Source organism: Danio aesculapii, chromosome 9, assembly GCF_903798145.1.
Source record: "Danio aesculapii chromosome 9, fDanAes4.1, whole genome shotgun sequence".
In the NCBI taxonomy this organism is placed as follows: Eukaryota; Metazoa; Chordata; class Actinopteri; order Cypriniformes; family Danionidae; genus Danio; species Danio aesculapii.
Genome location: NC_079443.1, coordinates 20290794 through 20312263, shown reverse-complemented (window position 1 = coordinate 20312263; position 21470 = coordinate 20290794). Strand labels below are relative to the sequence as shown.

General features: G+C 36.9%; 1 protein-coding gene across 1 annotated transcript in view; it reads right to left on the bottom strand.

The window, feature by feature from the left end:
* Positions 1–1178: 1178 nt before the first annotated feature.
* Positions 1179–21470, bottom strand: part of igsf3 (immunoglobulin superfamily, member 3) — a 332749-nt gene continuing 312457 nt past the window's right edge. The window contains exons 7-9 of the mRNA XM_056465165.1: positions 18639–19049; positions 6201–6623; positions 1179–4034 (exon numbers count right to left, since the gene is read on the bottom strand). Coding sequence (XP_056321140.1) covers positions 3784–4034; positions 6201–6623; positions 18639–19049 — 1085 coding nt within the window. The 3' untranslated portion in view covers positions 1179–3783. The remainder of the gene's footprint in view (positions 4035–6200; positions 6624–18638; positions 19050–21470) is intronic.

The following is a 21470-nucleotide window of genomic DNA, read 5'->3' as shown; positions in this document are numbered from 1 at the left end:
AAGTCTTGTGACAAGACTTTTGTTTCTCCTTTTTTTTCTGTGGTGTGCATCATGATGCAACAGTCAGACAAAATAAAATAAAAAGTATGTACTCCTGAGACTCTACAATCTTCACCATGATTTCTAAATACTTAAGTTTTCTGTTTCTGTCAACACATTCCATGTGACTTCAGAGGTTCAACTGTAATCATACGAAGCTCTAAGAACACCAAAAAACAAAACTGTAAAAATGAATCTTCTTCATCATGCCAGGGTGGATGTTTACTACAGGTACTATGACTCTTACGTGCCGCATTGCTGAATGACTGATTGACTGACCAGCGAACACCCACTTTCCTAAACCCAATCAACAGTGTCTTCAAAAGCAATCCAGAAAAAGAAGCCCTCACAGCAACATGATTTTTACCACATTTTCAGATTTTACCACATTCTCACCCTGTAATTTACTTGTTTATTTGATTTTTGTTTTTGTCTTACCTGTTTTCTGGAACCATTCTTCACCGGACTTGAACCCAGTCATCGCGGTCAACTCCGCTCCATGACACAGCATTGACTTTGAAAACCACGCATTGTGAACTCTCCATAAGACAATAGCTGCGTCCCAAATGCATCCCCACACTATACACTATGTACTTATGCACTTACACACTCACCAGCATACTATATGAATGTAGTGTCGTTCCAAATGGAGCACTAATGGTGTTTTTACTAATTGGAAATTCAAACCGTTTCCCTGATGACATTTGACTGTTACCAAATTAGTGAAATAACTTACCAAATAATACCGGCTATGAGTATAACCGCATTCACAATCAGGAGGTGCTATAATCACTCTCATTTTCAATTCAAAATAAATAAAGTAATCCAACATCAGTGCCCGAAAGCTCCGTCCCTTCCGCTTCATGAGCAAAGCTGCAACCATTGAGTGCGTGAAGAGTCCAACATTCTTTCTAGAGTTTTCAGTGTGATTGCACTACTTACACTATTTATACTATAAAAATGGCGTAGAATAGTACATAAGTATGCAATTTGGGACGTACCTAGTGTTAACATTTGGACTGTAATATAACACATTATATAAACACAACCTAAAATTCTGTGCACTGAATGATTTATTGCAATCAACTGACAATAGCAAAGTGCTTTTCCATGATAGCAATTGCTACAATTGAATAAAATAAGTATAGATATAAAAAACACAATAGAATCAAACAGAGTACAACAAAAACACAGAAGCATAAAAAAAACCAACATGGCAACCTTTTTAAATATTCAGTGCACCGTTTTGGTTATTTAAAAAAAAGAACATAAAAACCACCACTTGAAAAAAAAGCAGCACTGGCTGAACTGAACACACACCAACACAATATTTTTTGTCATTTGTTTAGTTTTTCTGCAGCTATACTGCCAGTACACAGCCATGACATGCAGCCCTCGAAATGCATTTACAACATTGTGAGAACGTTATGATTCAGCTGGGCATGTTGAACTACAAAAAACACTATTTAGAATTCCGAGTAATTCTGTACAGATTGAATGACAGCAGAACCGCAATATCACACTCAATGCCACACTACACATCTCCAGCTTGAGGAAGGCTTTAAAAGTTAGAACGGCTAATCTTCAGTCAAACGAACAGATGAGTTGTATCGGCGAGGGCTTCCACAAGGTGGCGATAGTGCGTATGCCATTGATCTGACATGATGTCACGACACACAACTTTCAGACATTAATAAAATGTCCCCCTTACGCATCATGCACTGTACAGTTCAACAAAATTTAGTAGATAAAGAGAGCTAAGATTGAATGCCAGATTGGTTGGGAATAACTTCCCGTAGGCCACCGCACATTCAGTAGCCTAATAGTTGCCTAAACGTTCACTGCTATTTCTGCCACATTCTCTCTATGCAGGTTTCTGAAGTTCACATATTCTAACTAGGAGTTGTATGATTCAATAAATAAGACGACCACAGGCTTGGAGTGGATCTAAATTTCATTTACAGAAAAGCTGCGAGGTTGACTGTGGAGATCACTTGAGAGCGGCAGCGACCCAGACGACACGCTGAGAGCGACTGTGAGAACAGAGTGAAAATGACACTGTCGAAAGGTCTCCAATGTTTGTGTGTTAAGTGAAACATCCAGTTTGGTGTCGCTGTTACTAGACAACACGACAACAACCATGTTTGGTTTGAAATAAAATAAGCAAAGCTCTACCAAAATCCATTCACGCTACAGCTAAACTCTAAATGCTTTCAGTTTGGAGATCCTTGAATGACACAGGATTAGTGTAACTGGGAAAACATGGCAGTGTTTTCAAAGTGTTCATGGAGACCGACGATATTTTTAGAGATATAGTCACACTATTAGGTCTTCACAGGTTACAGGTTATGAGACGGCGCATTTAGTTTTCACAATCTATTGTTTTTTCTCAGCTGTAACACAAAGATCGGGCACCATATTTCAAACACAAACCCATAAAGAGAAGAAGAATAACACTTGATGTGACTTCGAATATATATAAAACAAAATGTCTAATCCCTTCATAACTCATAAATACGCAGAAGCCTGCCAGTTTTACTTTCCTCTTGGATCATTACAGGGCACGTATGATGATAAAAAGGTCTTGGCACTGAGAATGTCCCTCGAGACAAAAAGTGTCCTGTCAGCCGTCTACCTTCAAGACATCGTTTTTGTTTAGTTTTTTACAAGAAAGTCAAAAACTCTGGAGAGAAAAGCCCTTCATGCCCCCCATTTGTTTCAATTCAACCTTGTATTACTGAAATGTGAGGACACCGAGGTGATCTGTGGGGTCATTTGTGTAATATATAGTACACAAACAAACACGAACGCTTGTAGACAAGGAAATAAATGGATCTACTTAACCTTGGGTGAAACGGGAGGATAATTAGACACTGTATTTGAGGGCAGGTAGAAACATCTGAGCATCTGTGATGAGGAAACCTGTCAGTATCAAGACTGTCTTATTCAGCTAGATGACATCAGATGTTAAAACACGTCTAATCCTTGAACTTGTGGCTTTTGAAGTTGTACTGGTCTTTGGCAGTGATGATGAGCTGGGGTTCATGTGTATCCTTGGGCAATGAGGGCTTTCTGTATCCATTTTAACAGTTCTGCAGCGCACAAACAGAAACCAATATACATCCATTGTCAGTATCCAAAGTTTCTTATGAGGAAAGATTGTCCTTTTCTTCCTTCATCCATAAACCATTGTCTTTAAAATCGTTCATGGTCCGGCAATGACCTTCCAGTCTCCTGAATAAAAAAAAATCGGCACTAGCAAAATAACAAATAATATGCAATGGCTTCCACCAGACTTCATAGACAGGAGAAAAAAAGCAAAAAGAAAATACTTCTATCCTAGAGGGGGAAGGAGGTTGGCGTCAGTCGGGTAAAATACATCAAGGCTCACAGATACTGCAACCTTAAAGGAAAGGCTCTCACAAAAAAAAAGCATGAATAAAAAGTAAAATCATATATATAGATATAGTTATAAAAAAGATCAGGAAAAAGAAAGCAAAGCAAATGTCTAGGCATCACCAACAGCAGTCACCGGAGTCGTGGACACTTCGACTGAGGAAGGTCTTAGTCAGTCAGTCATATGGACGGATTGACAGGCCAGGCTAGAAGCCCAGATTACTTTCTGGTGGCCTCATCAGGGAGGAGGAGGGGGAGGAGAGGAAATAGAGAGATAGCGTCTGAGAGAGAAGAGAGTGTAGATGAGCGAGTCTCTAAATGTGAGACGGGGCTGTGTTTGTGTCTCTGTTACTCCACTGAGCCGGGGTGTAGGCTGAGGGCTGGAGGGTCCAGGCAGGTTGGGGAATAGCTGAGATGGGGCTCTTTGATCCACAGGAGTGGCGCTCCATTTTTGCCTTCCTGGTTCTTGCTGGAGCTCCGGCTCTTGTAACGCACCAGCAGAACCGCGATGAGGAGAATGCCGAAGATGGGGAAGGGGTAGAAGAAGACGAAGTAGAAGAGCGAGTCGTTGGAACAAACCACCGACTGAATTGTAGACACTAGAGAGGGGAGAAGTGCAATAGAGGGTTAGAGGAATTGACTACTAGTTTAAAAAAAAGAGCATGGTGTCCATTTAAAAGAGTACTGCACATCTAGCCAGTTGTTCGCGTAATAAAGGCTGTTGTGTAATCAATCTATCTATCTATCTATCTATCTATCTATCTATCTATCTATCTATCTATCTATCTATCTATCTATCTATCTACCCATCTACCTACCTACCGACCGACCCTCCCACCCACCCATCCATCCATCCATCCATCCATCCATCCATCCATCCATCCACTTACCCTACCATCTATCCATCAATTCATCCATCCAAACATCCATCCATCCATCCACTTACCCTACCATCTATCCATCAATTCATCCATCCAAACATCCATCCATCCATCCACTTACCCTACCATCTATCTATCAATTTATGCATCCATCCATCCATCCACTTAACCCACCCATCCACCTAGCTATCTATCTACCCATCTATCTACCCATCTATCTACCCATCTATCTATCTATCTATCTATCTATCTATCTATCTATCTATCTATCTATCTATCTATCTATCTATCTATCTATCTATCTATCTATCTATCTATCTATCTACCTACCGACCCTCCCACCCCACCCATCCATCCATCCATCCATCCATCCATCCACTTACCCTACCATCTATCCATCAATTCATCCATCCATCCATCCATCCATCCACTTACCCTACCATCTATCCATCAATTCATCCATCCAAACATCCATCCATCCATCCACTTACCCTACCATCTATCTATCAATTTATGCATCCATCCATCCATCCACTTAACCCACCCATCCACCTAGCTATCTATCTACCCATCTATCTACCCATCTATCTATCTATCTATCTATCTATCTATCTATCTATCTATCTATCTATCTATCTATCTATCTATCTATCTATCTATCTATCTATCTATCTATCTATCTACCCATCTACCTACCTACCGACCCTCCCACCCACCCATCCATCCATCCATCCATCCATCAATTCATCCATCCAAACATCCATCCATCCATCCACTTACCCTACCATCTATCTATCAATTTATGCATCCATCCATCCATCCATCCATCCATCCACTTAACCCACCCATCCACCTAGCTATCTATCTACCCATCTATCTATCTATCTATCTATCTATCTATCTATCTATCTATCTATCTATCTATCTATCTATCTATCTATCTATCTATCTATCTATCTATCTATCTATCTATCTATCTATCTATCTATCTATCTATCTATCTATCTACCCATCTACCTACCTACCGACCCTCCCACCCACCCATTCATCCATCCATCCATCCATCCATCCATCCATCCATCCATCCATCCATCCATCCATCCATCCATCCATCCATCCACTTACCCTACCATCTATCCATCAATTCATCCATCCATCCATCCACTTACCCTACCATCTATCTATCAATTTATGCATCCATCCATCCATCCATCCACTTAACCCACCCATCCACCTAGCTATCTATCTATCTATCTATCTATCTATCTATCTATCTATCTATCTATCTATCTATCTATCTATCTATCTATCTATCTATCTATCTATCTATCTATCTATCTATCTATCTATCTATCTATCTATCTATCTATCTATCTATCTATCTATCTATCTATCTATCTATCTATCTATCTATCTATCTATCTATCTAACCAGCATAAAGTAGTGTATGTGAAGACCTGCACATACTGTATTATTGATCATGAACTCTCTGTACGATGTAATCAAAGGCAAACATCTAAAGCAGATGATGGTATTACAAAACAAATAAGAAATCAAAAACTCAGTATGTGTGTTTTTGTATGCGTGTGTCTGCGTGGAGGGGGGTGGTGGTTAAAAAATAGGTGGTAATACAGTGATAAACAAAAAAAAAACTGAATAAAATAATCAATGAAAGAAAAATGCAGGGACAAAAACTGAAGCTTAACTCTGCTCTAAATAGAGGGAATGTTCCATCATGTTCTAATTGGCTCTGCTTCAGTTTCTTGTATCATTTCACTTTCGGTCTGAGCAGAGAAATGACTTACAGCACTGTCTAATTAGGACAGGTGTAAAAGCAAAATAACACACTGACAACCTGAAAAAATAGTACTTGTAAAACCTCACCCTGCTCCATAACATTAATAATGGTGATTCCGGAGTTCTTGGTGGCCAGTTGGTACCATTCGTTGCGTGGATTGAGCAGCCATTCTCCAACGTGACAGTAGTAATTTCCGGCATCTCTGGCTTGAGCTTTCTGGATGGTCAGACTGTACAGGTCAGATGTGGTGCGTTCAAACTGTAGGCGAGAGTTTGGACCAGGCTCCTCTGTGGGACTGCAGTTCCCATTACCAAACACTGCATCATGACCGATGGAGAAGACACACTCTTTCTCATCCTCCTCCTCTTGGCCCAAACGGTACACATACCAGGAAACAGAGAAGCGGGAGTCTTTTGAGGACTGAGACAGAATGCTGCAGCCCAGCCGGATTGATCCGTCTTCAGGTATTGTGATATTGGATTCTGCCTCTTCCACCTGTAACTTCTCCACTGCAAAACAAAACCATAATAAAAAAATCATTAAGTGCATGACAACATTTCCAATCTTCCCCAGAGCCTGAAGCAGCATCTGTTGCAAAAACACAGCTACATTATTTAGAGCAGAATATCCTGGTTTAATTAAAAGAATAATTCATTAAAAATGAAAAATCTGTCATTCTGAAAAAAAGAGAGACTTTGTTTAGCTGAAAAAATAAGGGAAATGATTTTTGCTACTAAATAAAACACTCAGCTTTTTTGTCAATAGAATAAATTATTATTTTAATTAGGGCTGTCAGTATTAGCGCATTAACGCACGTGATTAATTTGAAATACACATAAAAAAATAACGCAAATAATGCAGTTGCAGTTTTTTTTTTATTTCCTGTTGTGGCCGACGTGTGTTCAGGGACGGAGCATGCATAGAGGCGACCTAGGCGGCCGCCTTGGGCAGCAGAATAGTGAGCGAACCCCCCTGGTCTTCACTTTCATCCGCTAGACCCACCCCCACCTTCACGGTCCTCACTTTCATCCGCGAACTGATCACTTTCAGGTTGAGGCGCGGCGTGATTGCCGTTTGCCTAGAGCGCCAGTTCAGCTTGCTTCGGCCCTGCGTGTGTTTTAACGTGCAAAGAAATTTGACAAGACCAAGGACGCGCTTTTAGAAGGAAAGACTCAGTATAAAACAATTAATATCGCATCACCAGGCTATCCTGCGTTTCCTCCAGAGTTTCATGCAATTTTGGGTGTTTCATTTTAATCTTTAGACTTACAGCAGTTTAGCAGTTCACTCTCATTCAGCATATTTTCATTCAGGATGTTTTAATGGAATTTGTACCTCATGGCGAACAGAAAGAAAAACCTCCGCATTTCGGGACTCGCATGATCCTTTAAGGTAATCAAAAATCGCTGTTTACATGGTAGACTCTAATCAGTATTATCTTAATCATAAAAGTGGAGTATTGCTGTCCATGTAAATGTACTGTAGTGAAAGTGGCAGATTGAAGTCGCAAGCTGTCAAAGACAGCCTATTTCTCTTCCTTTAAGCTATTTCCATGAGCCATCACATTTCATAAGTTTGACGTGTTTCCCCCATACACACAACTTTTGTAAAGCATCTGCTTTACGTTGCTATGTCAGAATCCTTGCTTGTAAAATACAGCCATACTTTAGAACGCTCAGTTCAAGCAAATTTGATGAACGCGATCGTGCGTGTTGATGAATCTGAAGGGATCCCTCGCTCACCAGGTCTGCTGCACTGCGCATGTTGTTTGTGTCTGTGTGTGTTTGTAGTCCACTTAGAATCCAACATGGAAATTATTTTTGTTTGTTATTGGCATTGATTGTTTTGAAATTCAAATGGCACTGAATGCCTGTGTATTTATTCTGTAATAAATACGGCGTTTCGTGATTAATAAAGATTACGTAATTTTTTTTATCATTTGACAGCCCTAATTTTAATACACGTATTTCACAAATGTACGGAATTTTGAATAAATGAATGCAGCCTTGAATATAGTGTGAGACTCCTTTGAATTTAAAAAGAAGGAAAGAAAAGCATAACAAATATAAACATCTGTAATTAAATTCATCGCTGCTTCATCAAATCATTTTTATTGCAAACAGACTGGATCCATTTTACATTCAACAGGCCAATTATTTTTCTTGTTATTGTCTGACAACCTATATTTTGAACAGATTTCAATTTATTTTTGGCAAGTACTTCATTATTTTACAGCATGAAAGTGTTGGATTATGCAACAGACATTATACAGCTCTGCCTTTTTTTTGCTGCCATATGTGGATAAATATTGTCTGCACATACATAGATGCTTCTCAGACTTAAATAAGCCAAAATAATAGTATGAATTCAAATAAAAAGTATTCATTCTTAGACATGATAATACACAGTTAACCACTGATTAAAATGTTAATAAATTATTAGAATGTTATTTGTTAAATGGTGACTGAAATGTTTTTATTTTTGTAAATAAATAAATGTGATAACTATATGATACAAACTAATTTTTTGCCATTTTTATCGTGCTTCTTTTTTTAAAGAGCTTGACAGCCCCTGGTCACCATTTACATTGTTTATATAAAACAGCATAATCATACATATTGTTGTGAAAATGAAATATATATATTCTTTTCATTAAACAATTGTATTTGTTCTGCTTAAAGGTGATATATTAACTAAACCTAATGAAGCATTTTAGCAAATGTAGACAAAGCTGAAAGAAATGCAAAGGCCCGAATGTCTAAAATTAACTTTAGCTCTTCAGCCAAACTTCTGTTAGCAGAGATGGGCTAAGACTGAACACAAGAATAAGTGCAGTTGAGAAAGTCTTATCCTTTCAATTTTGTGCAGAGAATCTGTGGAAAAAGAGGATGTATGTATGGGTGCAGCCAATGGAGGACTGGAGAATGATGACAAGTGACGAATTTCACTAAACTCCACCTGTTAATATCAGCTGCCTATAAAAGAGTCAAGAAATGAAAATTGTTGCGCACCTCCAGAATGAAATTCTTGCATTGCATTGCGGATATCAGAATTCTGAGAATCGAATTATTAATTTGTATCCAATAAATTACTAATATTTTTGACATTGAAGAAAAACCCTCTACTGCCCTTTTTTATTGAACACGCATGAAATTTATTAGATATTCAACAATACAAATGTATTTTTCAGGATTTAACAGATGAAAGAAAATCATACAGAGTTAGAAACGATATGAGGGTGAGTAAATAATGAGATAACCCTAAAAGAGATGACATTTACTGGCATGCTAAGCAGATAGTTTACCTCTTAAAAATAAAATAAAACTGTTTGAAACTTTAGGAATGTGACTCAGAACCGACATATATCAGTGATTCAGTATCTATAATATTAATCATTTAAAGAGGTATAACATGAATTAATTAGATTGTAAACTTACCATTTCGTTGGAGTGCAGTGAGAGCACTATTTCATGCTTCTAAATGTCTGTATTTAAATTTATGTTGTGTTGCTACTGGTGCAAACAGCAAAATTGTTTATCACCGCAAATCTCATCATGCCTGTTATTAGGACATGGGGTTACATTGTAACCTACTCACCTAAAATTTATATTCATAATATTTATATTATTTACTAATTAATAAAACCTCATGTGGAATTCTGAAACCACATTTCATTGTGAAGTCTGCTACTGTCCACCGGAGATCGAATTTTCGGTCACGGACGCATACTTTGAGAGCATTTCTGAATGAATGAATGAAATATGCTGTTTTCCCACCAAGACAACCTGGGTTGGTGGAAATAATATTGGCTAAACTTGCATTTGGGTGGGTTAAAGTGACCAAAACAAAGGAAGACATTCCGGCACATGTTCAAAGCAGAATATCTGTCTTCAGAATTGTTTTTCAGACAAACAAGAATGTTCACTTAGCATGTTTCTTAAATATCTGCAAACATATTATGGTATTTTTATGCTTTAGAAGAGTCAAAAACTTACACGCAGCACCTTTAACATTTGACAACACTTATGATGATGATGTTTGCTCAAATCAAATTTTACTCACTAACTCACTTAACTACTAACTCACTTACTTATTGGTAACACTTTAGGTCACAATTCATGTTATAAACTACTGGCTTATTATCTGCCTATTATTAAAATATGAACTGTTTACTAGTAATTATAAAATATGATCTTATTCTGCATCCCTAATCCTACTCAAAATCTAAACCCACTTCAACCTTACTAACTATTAATAAACAGATAATCGGTAGTTTATTAAGCTAGTAGTGTTAGCTAATGGATTGTTAACTTATTTTATGAACACTAATAAACAGTCTACTACCACTCTGATGAAAGTTAGTCATCAAATAGCTGCAATATTACTTACAATCAACAAAATGTCAACAACAACAACAAAAACGTAACTGATAAGTTTATACAAATAAAGAACAAACTTGACAACTCCAACACATCCTAAAATTACCTCAGTACTCTAACAAAATACTGCGGGGCATCACGAATCCAGAGATGTGGATCTAGCAGCTCAGTATGTCGCTCTCAACTGAAGGTGAGGATCAACACATTTTGCGTGAGAAGTCGCACAATCCTTCAGCAGGGTCTGAGAGGAGATCAGACTAAAAATAAGACTGTGTTTTCCAGCAAAAAAAATATATAAGGATCTCCTCTTATCTTGTGCTCATGTAGAAGCAGTGCAATTTGACTTTGAAGATGGCACATTAGGAGGTGCTGAACCTTTCATCAACTATCTATTTGTAAATACATTTATATGGATGCTATTTCAGGCAATGGATGCAGCAGGGAGGTGATTTGACACTCACGCTCGCATCCCCGGGGAAATAAGAAGGGAATTTTCACCAATGTATTTAGATATATTATCGAGATATACTGTATACAGTTTGTGTGTATATGAGAGGAGAAAATAGAAATAGCTATAAAAAACACAGGATTCATGAAAGACAGCTCGACTGAGGTTTTGACGATGATTACACACTGTATGCTAACAAAAAAACAACATAAACACGCTCATGGTGAAGAATAGAAAACGAATGATGCATATACAATACAGGCTTCCATGTAAATGTGAGATATGCATTATTTATTTATGATAATTGTTTTCATTATTTTGACCAGTAAACAGAACCAAGATGCATTTTTTACAGGAGCAGATGTCATGGCCACCTGTTCTCCTAAAGCAGACTGGAGGACAAACTGCACTACACAACATGTCTGTGTGACAGAGGTAAGTGGACGACCCGTGTGTGTAGGGTAGTAATGCTGAAGATTGTCGGTAAGAGATGTGGGAAGCGTGTGTTTTATCGGGCTTATCTGTTTCTTGCTGATTTGATAAAATGCTCTCTTTAAGCTCAGATAGTAAACCTTACCCCTCAACTGAACCATGCTAGACCAGCACTACATCTTCTACAATACTTAAAGGGATAGTTCACCCAAATATTTAGTTTTACTCTCTTTACTCGCCCTTGTTCCATACCTTTAATTATTTTTACATTATAAAACAATTGAAGATATTTAGAAAAATGTTAGAAACCTGTATTTACTTCCATAGTAGGAAAAACAAGTACTATGGAAGTCAATGGTTACAGGTTTCCAACATTTTTCAAAAGAATGTCTCTCATGTTTAGCAGATACTCTAGCTCAGGGGTGCTCAACCCTGTTTCTGGAGATCTACCTTCCTGCAGAGTTCAACTCCAACCCTGATTAAACACACCTGAACCAATTAATTAGGACCTGAACAGCACTTGATAATTACAGGCAGGTGTGGTTTGATATGGGTTGCAACTGAAATCTGCAGGAAAGTAGATCTCCAGGAACAGGGCTGGTTAACCATGCTCTAGCTGGTTTGTGACAAGTGAAGGTTGAATAAATGATGACACAATTTTCAGTATTGGGTGAACTACCCTTTTAGGATATCATAAAAATGCAGGAAAATAGCAATATTGTGAAACAGTACAGACTAAACTGTATTCTTGTTATAATTATCAGCAAGAATGCCCACATTCTCCAGCAGAAGGCATTCCACCCTGCTCCCTTGTCATTCTGCAAGACTCCAATTTCCCACCAACCCTTTGCTCTGATTGCCACTCTATTTGTTTGTCATCACATGTTGAATACACTTTGTTGAATACTGTTGCTATTGTTTGTTATCATTTTGGAATGTTTAAGCATCTCACACAAGCACACACACACACGCACACGCACACTTACGCACTGCTTCAAGTCTTGTTTTGCCATAGATATTTACATTAGATGTCCTCTACGCTATTGGTGTCTATTGGAAGGAATGTGTCAATAGAGCTGCCATTTTAGTACAGGAAAGCGCTCCTTTGAAATGAATGTGGGACCCAAGGTGCAGTGGAGGACAGGCCATACCAGAGCCAGAGATATATACACATATATACAAACAGTTGAGTCAGAATTATTAGTTTATTTTTTTCTCTCAATATCTGTTTAACAAAGAAGTTTTTTCAACACATTTCTAAACATAATAGTTTTTAATACTTATTTCTAATAATGATTTATTTTATCTTTGCCATTCTGACTCAACATGTATATCTACGGTCGGTAGTTTTCCCTGTTCAGTATGCAAATATTTTTTTCAATTACGAAATGATAATTTTACATCATTTTCTTGATTAGAGTCCACACGAGCATTGCTGACAAAGAGCATGTGTTGTATGCACAAAAATATAGTTTCTCCTTGTTAAAAATATATTCTCTCCTATGGTCCTCTCTCCTTGTTAAATTTAATCTAATCCGTGTCCTGAAACACACCCCCCTTCTCCTGCTTTCATTTCTAATTCTAAGGGGAGGGAGCGATTCATTTGTGAATGAATCTCTGTTATGAACAACTCGTTGACTTAGCCTACAATAATACAAGTTTTCTAGCACCACATCATCTTGTTGTCATATTTCATATAAACCGTTTTCTAATTTTATTTAGCCAAACTAGTATAAAGCCTAGTGCGAGTTGGTGCTACTTTCCTAAGTGACTGTATTATCATCAATACTGTTTAGCAAAAAAAGATCATAACATATAAAACGTAAAAAACAACTCTTACCTATGAAATGTTCTGCCTTTGTGCTTTGTTTTCTTTGTTAGCTCGTTACTACACCCGCACACAGCGCTAAAGTCCAGCATCTTTACATTTAATCTGACTAGTGCGGTTAAAATGACATTTGTCCTGGATACACTGTACAAATGTGGTGGCACTATTAACGCATGCTTAGGGTCTGTATGTGATATCTAGTGTATACATCTATGTTGATTTGCAATAGTGGTCATTACTGAGCGGTTTCTTCTTTGTTCTATGTTGCTTGTTTTGACCTGCCTGGTTTTTGACCTCTGACTGTTCCTTGTTTTCTGTATTATTTGCTGCCCTGATCTTCACCTGTTTGTTGGGATAACCCTTTTTGGATTAGTTTAGATATAGTGTAGTGTTTCATCACTGTCTGTTTTGACTACCCTTTATAAATAAAAAAACTGCATTTGGATCCTCACTTTCTGTGTCAGACTCTGCACGTTGCTATTCTCAAAATTAATTTACACACTTCCACCAATGCTTTTGCTGCTTAAATTCTTTTTGGAAATCATGATAATTCTACCAAAAAAGTCAAAAAGTTGGGGTATAAAGGGTTAGCTGTTAGTGAGGAAGCAACAAAGGACATTTATAATACTACAAAAATATATTTATTTTCCGAAAATAACATTCTATTCATCAGTTAACATTATTGACAATAATAAGAACCTTTATTATTAATTGTTTTTAATTTTATTATTATTATTATTATTATTATTATTATTAGTATTATTATTATTATTATTATTATTATTACTAATGTTATCAATGTTGTTTTATCATAATATGATGACACTAGATTGTGATGATTGCACAATTGTTATAACATTTATTAAAGGAAATAATTTAATTGTAATTTTTATATTATTATTATTATTATTATAATAATAATAATAATAATAATAATAATAATAATAATAATAATAATAATAATAATAATAATAATAATAATAATGAATTAGCACCCGCCAACCCGCCAAATGCGGGTAGATTTCAGCTGTGGCGGGTTAAGACAGACACTCCCACTAGCCACTTTGGCTAGTTGGAAATCATTTTTAAATTGTAGTTTTCTTAAAAGCAGGGTTCGACAATAAAGATGGCCCAATATTTATACAAATGTTTTCTTAGATTCCAGAAGCAGCAGGAGTGTCAAAACTAACTGTGTTTGCACGAGCAAAAGAAAGCAGGTGAATTCCAAATGAGAGGAACGCTCCCTGTTTATTTGTGCAAAGCAACCGTGCCTACCACTGTAAAACCAAACCATCAACTTTATTAAATGAAATGAGTGTAGTTAACTCAAAATTTACTGAAAGTTAATTCTACTCATTTGAAAAGAGTTTTGAAGATAATGGGTTAATTAAATACTGTACCTCATTACTTCAACATAAATGGAGCAAGTTTACAGTACTCATTTAGATTAGTTTTTTTTTATTTATCTCAAATGGTTTGTTGCAATCGGTTCCCTCAAAGGGTTTGAGTTGCCTTAATTTATTGGGTTTTACAGTGTAGAGGAAACACAACTGGTTCGATCGATTCTCTTTGAGATAGACTGGACAAAAAGCAATGATCGTACACCAACAGTCCTGCTGCTCTAAAGAGTTCAAGATTAAAATTACATTTATTTATCCTTTTGTAAGCAGCAGCCGTCACTGCTTTTGTTTGAATTATTCTTTCAACAGATTATTAACAGGGCTAACATTAACCGTGCGTGCGCATGATCATCCTTTCATTGTCACACACGAGTATGTTTTTTTACATGCTTTCTTTTTACAGTTATTTTTGTTAATATGGTTAATTACCTTTTTTTTTTACATAACATTGCTTTAATATGAGATGAACTCCTTGTTTATGTGTAGTTAACTGGTGGTCTGGGACCTTTAGCCAGGACAGATTACTGTGCATATTTTAGATACATGAACATAGTTATTTTTAAAGAAAAGAAAATTTTTGTTGAAAGTGGATGTATTAGCTATATTTAGCTTGTTTTGACACAAATTATATAAAATTTGTGGTAAGATATAATAATTATTCATTTTTTTGGAGTGGTCAGAGATAAATTTGGTAAATCCCTTAATTTTAAGAACTGAAAAGTCATGTGTGGCTAGTATTGTTGGAAATCTACTAGCCACAGTGGCTGGTGATCAAAAAGTTCATGTCAAGCCCTGATAATAATAATAATAATAATAATAATTATAATAATAATAATATAAGATTGACAATGCCTTATTATCATAATTATTACCTAAAACACTATCATGATTATTTTAAAAGAAATTAGAGAAAGATTAATATTAACAACAATTCATCAATCTTAATTTTGAATTAAAAAATGTTGTTCATTGGTTCACTTTTCGGCTTAGTCCCTTTATTAATCTGGGGTCACCACAGCGGAATGAATCGCCAACTTATTCAGCATATGTTTTACGCAGCAGATGCCCTTCCAGCTGCAACCCATCTCTGGGAAACATCCATACACACTCATACAGTATGGACAATTTAGCCTACCCAATTCACCTGTACCGCATGTCTTTGGACTGTGGGGGAAACTGAAGCACCCGGAGGAAACCCACACGAACACAGGGAGAACATGCAAACTCCACACAGAAATGCCAACTGACCCAGCCGAGGCTCGAACCAGTGACCTTCTTGCTGTGAAGCGACAGCACTACCTACTGCGCCACTGCGTCGCCAATGCTGCTGTTGTTCTTTTTAATTTTATTATAGACCTAAGATAATTACATTTCTATAATAAATAATACATATATTAAAAGATAATTATTTCCGGATTTTTAAACAGTAGTGTGTGCTGTAGGTCATGATGTTGCAAAAAAATTGTCATTTTAGTTAAATGTGGGCCAACAAATAAATAAGAAAGGTGGTTTCCAGCAGGGGTCTTTCATGCAGCTGCGCAGGGTAAATAATGGGGCATCAGCTGTTTGGCATCCAGACGGGCATTTCGAGTAAAACAGTGGTAACCATTGTGTGTGTTATGGGGTGTGTGTGTCTATATGGGGCTCCCAAGGGACTGATAACCTGTAATGTTTGCGCACAAATCCTCTGCGCATTTTCTTTCATGCGTCTCTCTGATAAACGCACACATGCTGATGAATACTTCAGCTCGGGCAGGAGTGAGCTCAGGATGGCTGCTCTCCACGCTGCTCTCAAGGGGAGAATGTTTTCACGCTGCTCTTTCCGATCCTCTCGTGGCAGATGGCCTGATAAACCCACGGGACTGAAACACACACACCTACTGCTGATTCTCTCAGGATTCAGAGTCTGCTATAGGAATAAAGGCCAACTCCGCTAGTTGGGTGCCATTGTAAATACTGGCCGCCTCTTTCCAAGATAAAAAAGGAGTGAAAATGCTTTTAAAAATGTAGATCGGGAGTCTCGGGAGGCTGATTTGTTCATTTCATTTCAATTTTTGAAGCACTGATATATCCAAAAAGATACTACTCTTCTAACAAAAAATAAAATGCCAAATCCTCAATGTACATTACTGTTTAGGAGATAAAAAAGTGAATTATGCTCACCGAGGTAGTGAATCTGTAATGTTTTATTTATTTTAATATATTTTGATATAGTCATGCCACATAATCCTTAAGAAACCTTTTAAAGATTCTGTTTTGGTGCTGTGTTTATCAAAGCTGAAACGTTGTACTGCCTGCTTTCTTTGAAGATTAGAAGTCCAACAGGTCTGAATTTATTTAAAACAGAAATTGTTTTCATTTTGAAATACATTTTTATCGTTACTTTGGATAACCGATAAACATTTCCTTACTGAATACAATTATGCATAGATGAATACAAAAACAAACAAATAATGAAATGCTGAGCTTTACTAGTAAACTACTAGTAAAGTTTGAAGTCCAAAAGAACAACAATTGTTAAAAAAAATTTGCCATATTATATTATTTACTTCACATCAACTTAGGTGCTATTCACATATCGTGCCTTTTGCACACTCAAGTTTGTTATTTCCAATGGAGACATGTGGCTTCTGCACACAAATACAGGCCAGTACACCATACTTTGTATAGAAAATATCAGTAATAACTGTAGACTAGTAACCTCAAACAAACATAGAGTACCCCAACACTAAAGGGTTTTTAGGTTTCTACACAAGTAAAACTTGTATCTGAGCTGCAGCAAGGGTTTGTCAGTGGTGGATCCTCAAAGAGCTCGGCTGATGGGAGCTTAGCAATGACAGACACCACGAGAGTTTGAACTCAGAAGCATGTTGAAGACAGCCCCTTAATCTATACATTACAAATACTTCAAGTAATTATTTATAAACCAATCAATCAACTAATAATTCTAATCTTTGGGTTGAGACTAAACTTTTTCTTAACTGGGTTTTTCTGTTAACCCCATAAGGTGCACGCCTTAAAAATACATTGTTTGGCTCACATCTTGGATTGAATAATGTACTGACACAACTCTGATAAATATTAATAAGCAATTAAAATAATAATGATAACCTATGGTCAATAGGTCAACCAGGTTGTTATGATGCCTGTTAAACATTTATTCTTGTTGTTATTTCTGTTGAAGAAAAAGCATCATTCATTATCATAAATGCAACAATTTGACAGTTTCTGACAGGTAAATGAGCTCCAAATGTGAAATCGTTATGTTTTTATATTCTTTTGTCATGTAGTATGCATGTGTAACCCCACTGGTCCTACAGCACCCAACCCAAACTGAGCTGGGATTGAACAGGTGACCTTCTACATGGGAGTCGGTTGCTCTACCAAGAAAGCTAAAGACCATGGACTCTAGCGTCTGCTGCTAGAGCACATTTAGAGGTCAGAGGAGTGAGGTTTACCTGCACAGCACTTCACTAGCTGGCCTCTGTTACACTCACCTAACTGAACCTCACTCCCATCCGGTTCATGGCACCAATTAAGCCCCACCAGTCCAACACCACCCAACCCGCTCCGAGCTGGAATCAAACCGGCGACTTTCCGCATGGGAATAGTTTTTTTCTACCAAGGTGGCTAAAGACCATGGCCTTTATCGTATGTTGTGAGGTTTACCTGCACAGCACTTCACTAGCTGGCCTCTGTTACACATGTGTAATGAACTAATTATTTAAATACACAATTAAAAGGTTTTAAATAAAAATTACATGAACATATTTCTATTATATTTCTTATTTCAAATTTAAAACAAGAATTATGACAAATTTACTCAGAATTGTGAGTTTATATCTCGCAATTTTAATCTTATAATTCATAATCCTGAATTAATGAATTAAATATATTAATTAAATAAATTCAGACTTTCTGAGAATTAGAATGTTTTCAAAACTGTGAGATATTTATAACAGAATATCTCTAAATGGGCTACAGCAGAAAATAGATTTACATACAAACATCCATTTGATAAGTGAGAGTCCTCTTACCTGGCTGTCTCACGGCCACATGTGTGAAGCCGGAGGAGTCCTGCGCCAGTCGGTACCACTCTCCATCAGGGTCCATGAGCCACTCCTCCACAAGACAGTAGTAAACTCCAGAGTCGCTGGTCTCTGCGCGGTGCAGCGTGAGGCCATACAGTCTGGGAGACAGTCTCTCTGACTGCACACGGCTACGCAGACGCTCTTCTTCTGCATACGCACCATACTCAAATGCTCCTGTGTGTTCAATCTTCAGCAGAAGCTCATCCGGCTGACCCGCCTCAGCCTTGCGAGCGTACCACAGCACTGCATGCTGTGAGTCCAGGCTGGTCTGAGAGGAGACAGAGCAGTTGACCCGCACACGGCTGTCCTCCAGAAACTGCAGACTCTGGTTGGACTTGTGCACCTTCAGTTTACTCACTAAAGGAAGAGGAAAAAACAGAGGAAACATTAGAACAATGAATGTCACATTTGTTGTGTACTTTAAAATAACTGCAGATAGTAAAACATGAATGCAAGAAAAAGCCAATTGAAGGAGCATTAAGCAATATTTGAAAAAGGCTTTTGACCACAGTGTTGGACCGAGTTCTAAAACACAGCTGCAGCTGATCATTAGTAAGAGACTTTTCTTCCACTCAGATTCAGCTCAGCTGTTATACCTCCTTATTTTAATTTATGACAATGAGAAATAAGACATTATAAGTGGAAAAAGTGCACTTTAATTTTATATTTATTTAAAAAAAAATTATATATATATATATATATATATATATATATATATATATATATATATATATATATATATATATATATATATACAGTATATATGTATATATACATGTATATATATATATATATATATGTAACTGACTGCAAATGATTTGCAACCAAATATTAAAAAGTGAAAGTTTGATTTATGATTATTATTCTGTCCAATTATTTTTGGACCCTTAACAAGTGGGAGGCACATATGCTAACTGTTGTAATTCCTACACCGTTCACCCAGTTTGGATGTAAATACCCTCAAATTAAAGCTAACAGTCTGCAGTTAAAGCACATCTTAGTTTCATTTCAAATCGATTGTGTTGGTATATAGAGCAAAAATTGGTAGAATTTTGTCGATGCCCAAATATTTTTGAACCTAACTGTGTGTATACAGTGTGTGTATATATAGCCTGGTTTGTTATTTTGTTGGATTGTATTGCTTTCTCATTACAACTTAACTGCTCCAGAGTTTGTTTCCACTGAGCTGAGACCACCTCATTAAGGCAATCTCAGATCGTTTGTATTGATACGAATTCGAGCGTAATTGTGGTGTTCACATATGCCCAAATGAACTGAGCTAAGGTGGCAAACGCTCCAGGTTCAGAAACAAACATCTAGGTGTGAAAGCAACCTTAAGAGTTAAAGAAAATACCCTCAATCTTAAAAGACATGTTTGAGGTAGAAAATGACCATTACTTTCCCAGTTATTATACAAAATCTTTTTTATAGTGTATAGTGCTTTATTTCTGTAGACCCACTCTTGTGAAAATCCATAGTTTAGAGGCAGATCCTGAAAAAAATAAAAACAGGACAGATATTTCCTGTTGCTGAAGGCTTGATTGTATTGCTGGTGTTAGATGCGGCAGAAATAAGATGTCAGAAGTGTTCTTATGACAGCAGGGCTGCAGGATTTTTTGGCATACATATTGGATTACTACAGGTGCGTCAGGTGTGACCGCCATCAGCAATTCCTGCTATTTCACACCATGACTGGATTTATCTTCACCAGGAGAGCTCAGGAAGACACAATAAAGACAGCAGACACATTCACACACTCACAAATGTAGATCATTAGATATGTCCAACCGAGAAGCACTTACAAGTAAAGAGAGCAGATGTCCTACATGTGCATCCCTGCTATTTGGCATGAGAACATGCAAATGATTCAGGCACACTTTCAAACACATGAAGCATATGCCGCTGTATCACTCTTTCCATTTCCCTCAAAACACACACACTCAGCCACACACACACACCACCTTTCATCAAAAAATACAAAATTGGAAAAGACTTCATATGATTGTTTCTTTTGCATCTTTTAATACCTCAAATTAATGAGCATCTGTGAGACTTCACATTCATTTTTTTCTGCTTTAATGGCTCTTTGCTAAAAATCCAATTTTCCACTGACACTTCGGCTCCAGTAATCCCCATCACGCATTTCTGCACTTCCAGCAAAGACTCCTGATTCATCCCTAAAGCTGGACCTTCTCCTGAACAACAGCGGCATGAACACTCTCACGCTTCAAACCAACAGGCCCAAAACTCAATCCCTGCAGCAAAGCTTCTAAATTCGACAATGTCAGATCACACCAGTTTAATGTTGAGTTTTTTTTTTTTACCCTTTTCAGTCTCACATATGTATTTTTTTTAATAAAGAACTGCTAGTTCTTAAACTACATGTACTATTCTTTGCTCCATATTTTCTAAGGGTTAGTTCATGTCAAAATGAAATTTGTGTCATTTAGCCTCTTATGACTTTCTAAACTATAATTTTTTTTTCAAAACACAAATGAAAATATTTAAAATTTCAATTTCAGACTCTTCACGGAAAGGCTATTAAGCCAAGACTCTGATCCTACAAAATGTTCATAAAGAGATGAAAAAATAAATCCATATGAATATAGAAGTTTAATCTAAGTCTTTTAATGGAAAACAATCACCTTATTCAGCAAAAGTGTATAGTTACTCAATTTAAATTATCGAGACTCTTACGTTTAGTTCCATACAACAAGACAAAAGTTTTCTAAATCTCCAAATTAAGTAAAGGTTACACTCTCTTTTTCACTAAGCATT